Below are 4,046 nucleotides of genomic sequence, written 5' to 3'. Positions count from 1 at the left end.
TATATTTAATATCAGCATTGCACCCGTGCGAAGCCGGGACGGGTCGCTAGTTGAGTATATTTAGATTAACACTTAACAGTATTCGTTTGTGAATAAATTGACATTATAAGAACGACGTTAATCCTTTTCTTTTCGTAAATTCAATTTTCGACGTTAATTAGACTTTAAATGAAATTATCATAGAAATTACGTATGTAAAATAAATTAACGGTTACAGTGGAAGAAACATTTAATTCCAAACTACATATTATTTTGCCTAATCTTTCTATAAGAATTATCATATTAACAATTTAATAGATACGTTAACTTTAAATATCAAATTTGTATGCGTCAGCAAATTAAAACAGAGGCGCTTCTAGTAGCTTTTTCGTGTTTTTATGTATTTCTTCTTAATCGGATTATCGCCTTAAATTTTGCATTTTTATTACGAAACCATCTTAGATGTCTTCCCAGTTTTTTATTTATCTTCGTAAATTCATAGGCTTCCTTTTGATTGCGATATTTATATATTAAGTGTTGAAAGCTTCAAACATATTTTTAAAGCTGTATACTGAATTTTAATCCCTTTTAGTTTTGTATATAAATTCCTTTTTAACTTCTTTTAGCTTTTAGTACCTACACAAATAATTTTTCTCCTTCTTCAATAGTCAGTTATTTATTTATTTATTTATTCAATAACAATCAGCAGGCCGGAAGTCCAATAACATAGAGATAAATAGAAAAATAGCAGTATTTTGACATCGTCCTCGTATGATAAGGAGCGAGAAAACTAGAGTATAGAAAGAAAACTATATATTACTAGGGTAAATAACAGCGGACCCAAGTGAGAGCCTTGTGGCACACCAGAGGAAGCGTAATAACTGACACACTCTGTATTCCAAATACGTTTGCCCTTTTTTGGCAGGATATCGTGGGTGGGGGTCACTTTTTTATTTGTTTTAATTTGTTCGAATTAATTAAAAGCGTTTTTTAATTACAAAAATGTTAGTTTATATAAATTTTCTTGAAGATATTACTACTATTACTACATTCTTTCATAAAAATAAAAAAAAGAGAGACTTCTAATTTGAATCAAATGTTTTTACTTACACGTACACGTTGATTATTATTATTATGATTATGGTATAAGTATGTATATTAAGAAATTCTTTCGGCGATAACTTTCACAACAACCTTTTTCGGTTTAAAAATAAAAATATATAACACCATTGACGAAAAGCTCATGATCGTTGTCAGGACGATCATATAAAATATAAACCGGAACCAGAAATCGTTGATTATGTCCTCCATGTCTCTGTTCCACCAGACCAAATTCATGGAAAAATTTTCGAGGAACATTAACGTGAAAAACCCGAAAAATATAAATTTCGCCTTTTTGAATCTAATCTTAAACTCTATCAGACAGAATAAATAAACAAATCCCAAAAATATAAAAAATATCGCCTTAGACCGTCGAACTTCGTCGGCCCTAACGTCGTACAATAAAATTGAAACTGTTATTATAAAATGCGCAGAAAGAATCCAAACTATTTCAGACGGATAGAAATATCCAAAGGACGCAATTGTGAGCATTCGCGAAATTAGAAAACAGAACCACCACATAAATCCTATAATTTTACCGACCACGTCATCTTCGGGTAATCCCTCGACTTTTCTCAATCTGCGAGGGTTAAAATAATCGTCATCCTGCGCCAGTGCGGCATCTCTAAAAACTGTCCTCTTCGGGCCGTCCACAACCGAAGTTTCTCTTGGTTCTTCATCTCCATTTTTCGTCCTTGTCCTCACATCTTGAGTGGAACCAGTCGGTACCTCGTAGAATTCGCTACTTCTCCTTCTTTCAGGATTTCTCGGACGCTCGTTCGCTGTTATTAGAGCGTCGCGATTTCGTATATGGATCCCTTCAATTGCAATGTCGTACGTGAATTTGTAGTCCTTGAACCAAGGATAATTTCTTCCTGCCATCTTCTGCGATTTGAAATGTTGGTACAGGGTCGTCACTACCGACATTCTCGCCAAAGACATGGCTATACATAAGACCTGAGCGTCAACTAAAACAGAGAAGACGTTGTTCATTTACAATTATTAATTCTGCTAGACCTCTGTATAGCTTATTCCTTTAAAGTTAGCATTGCAAAATATATAAACCATTGGATAATTAGCAGCAAATTAGTTTAAATTTAGCCGTCAAAGCCAAAAATTATCTGCGACCCGTGAAATCCGAAAAACATGAAGTTAAGAATGTTTGGGAGGTATGTCAAAATGCTACGAGACAAATAAAAATTTGGAAGAACGTTTCTCATTCAATTCTAAAACTCCTGTAAAAATTACAAATCGATTCACTAAACCGTTAAAAAGTTATTGAAATTTTAAAAAATTGTAATTTTACACGTCATTTTATGGAGATTCGTTAACCGAACAGATTAAATTTATTTTTATTAACAGAAAAAAAGCTACCAGAAATTTCAAACTTTTATAATAAGTAACTTGAACTCTGGAGAATCACTTTAGCGTAAGGTTATTCAAATTCACTAAATGGTTATCGAGGAAAAAATGAAAAATTAGCTGAAAATCTCGTTTTTACTTGATAATATAATGATAATATTTATAATTGTCTGAAATAAATGCAATTTTAAAGTTTTAATTATTATTTAAACATATTAAAAAGTTTTACGCTCATTATTAATAGAGATTGAAACTAAATATTTTTTTGTTTCGAAGTTGAAATCAAGGCATATTCACTGCCAAGTCAGTTAAAAATTTTCCATATTATTCGTTTTTGGTCAAATTCCAAATTTTCTCACAAACCATATACTTTTTGTTTAGTATAGATAGTATTTATTTACCTCATGATATGCTGCAAAACCTAATTAATCACGTATTTTATGTACTCTTGTCTCCGATTGTACCTCCCAAACATCCTTAAATCAGAAAAATGTTAGACAGCTAGAACGGGCTCACAAATAGCCATTTATTTACCGCTGATAATGTTGAGGGTTGAAAATAATGTAATTTTTCACTTTTGATGGTCGACAACTGCTATAATATCGAGTGGGTTTACAGTAGTGTTACAACAGAAATCTGTTTCCGCTTCTGCAATTACGAAAGTTCCGCATACATTTTCACATCCGCTTCTGCATGTGGTTCCGCATTTTTATAACGGAAGCTTATCGGAACTTAACAAAATCTTATTTCCCATCTTTCTGAACATTAATACATCGGAACAATAAAACAAGTTGCAAAAATTTATTATTTTTATCTGTTGGGGAATATTCACAACTAGTTTCAAACCCAATGAAGAGTTAATTCCCAACTTTTGCATATTACCTTCAAACGAATTTCCCGGTCGCGGTTAATTTTTGTATTTCACGACCAATTTGCAATTAATTATCCAATGCGTATGTTTATCTTGTTAATTATAGACGTTTACCGTATTTTGTAACACTTATTGTAATAATAAATAAGCAAGCCAGACAAAGGCCCTGACAGGTACTGACCGACGATAATTAAAAGCGCACATTTTCGAAATAAAAAAAATTACTTGTATCTTTATCCATGGTGGAGACGTTTCTCATTAGGATATGTAGTTGTAAAAGTACTTGCGGCGCTGCCTGTAAATACCCCTGAAGAAAAAAGTACAACTCGATGGTTCGGGGTTCGGACAACTTCTGCAAACTTTCATTTTGCAATTCTTTATCGTCAGTTCTAACGCCTTCTATTGACCAGAAAATCTTCTCGGCGAACCTAACGTTGAAACACATAAAACGAGGACTTTATTTATTAGTTTAGGTATAGTACATCTGGTAGCATTATTGTTTTTTTTTTAATTATAATAACATAATAAATAAAGCAATATTTCATTGTTCGTAAAGTACTGCAAATTCTAGAAATTATTAGTGCTGTCAGCACAGGCCAAAGTAGTATTACGTAGTTAGTATCAGCAATTTCTTATGCTGAAGTGTACGATGTGTTGCATACCTATTTGCAAACAATTCCTTTAAATTTAATTTTTCAAACAATTTTTAACACAAAGAAAGTGATTAAACAAA

At 32.2% G+C, this 4,046-nt stretch overlaps 1 protein-coding gene across 1 annotated transcript in view; it reads right to left on the bottom strand.

The window, feature by feature from the left end:
• Nucleotides 1-1,059: 1,059 nt before the first annotated feature.
• The window catches only part of LOC108742546, a 4,254-nt gene continuing 1,267 nt past the window's right edge, over nucleotides 1,060-4,046 (bottom strand). The window contains exons 2-3 of the mRNA XM_025977303.1: nucleotides 3,539-3,741; nucleotides 1,060-2,048 (exon numbers count right to left, since the gene is read on the bottom strand). Of these exons, the coding sequence (XP_025833088.1) occupies nucleotides 1,138-2,048; nucleotides 3,539-3,741 (1,114 nt within the window). The 3' untranslated portion in view covers nucleotides 1,060-1,137. The remainder of the gene's footprint in view (nucleotides 2,049-3,538; nucleotides 3,742-4,046) is intronic.

The sequence above is a fragment of the Agrilus planipennis genome, unplaced genomic scaffold, assembly GCF_000699045.2.
Source record: "Agrilus planipennis isolate EAB-ADULT unplaced genomic scaffold, Apla_2.0 scaffold344, whole genome shotgun sequence".
Lineage (NCBI taxonomy): Eukaryota > Metazoa > Arthropoda > Insecta > Coleoptera > Buprestidae > Agrilus > Agrilus planipennis.
The sequence above is the reverse complement of the archived record's forward strand: the minus strand, read 5'-3'. Positions and strand labels throughout refer to the sequence as shown.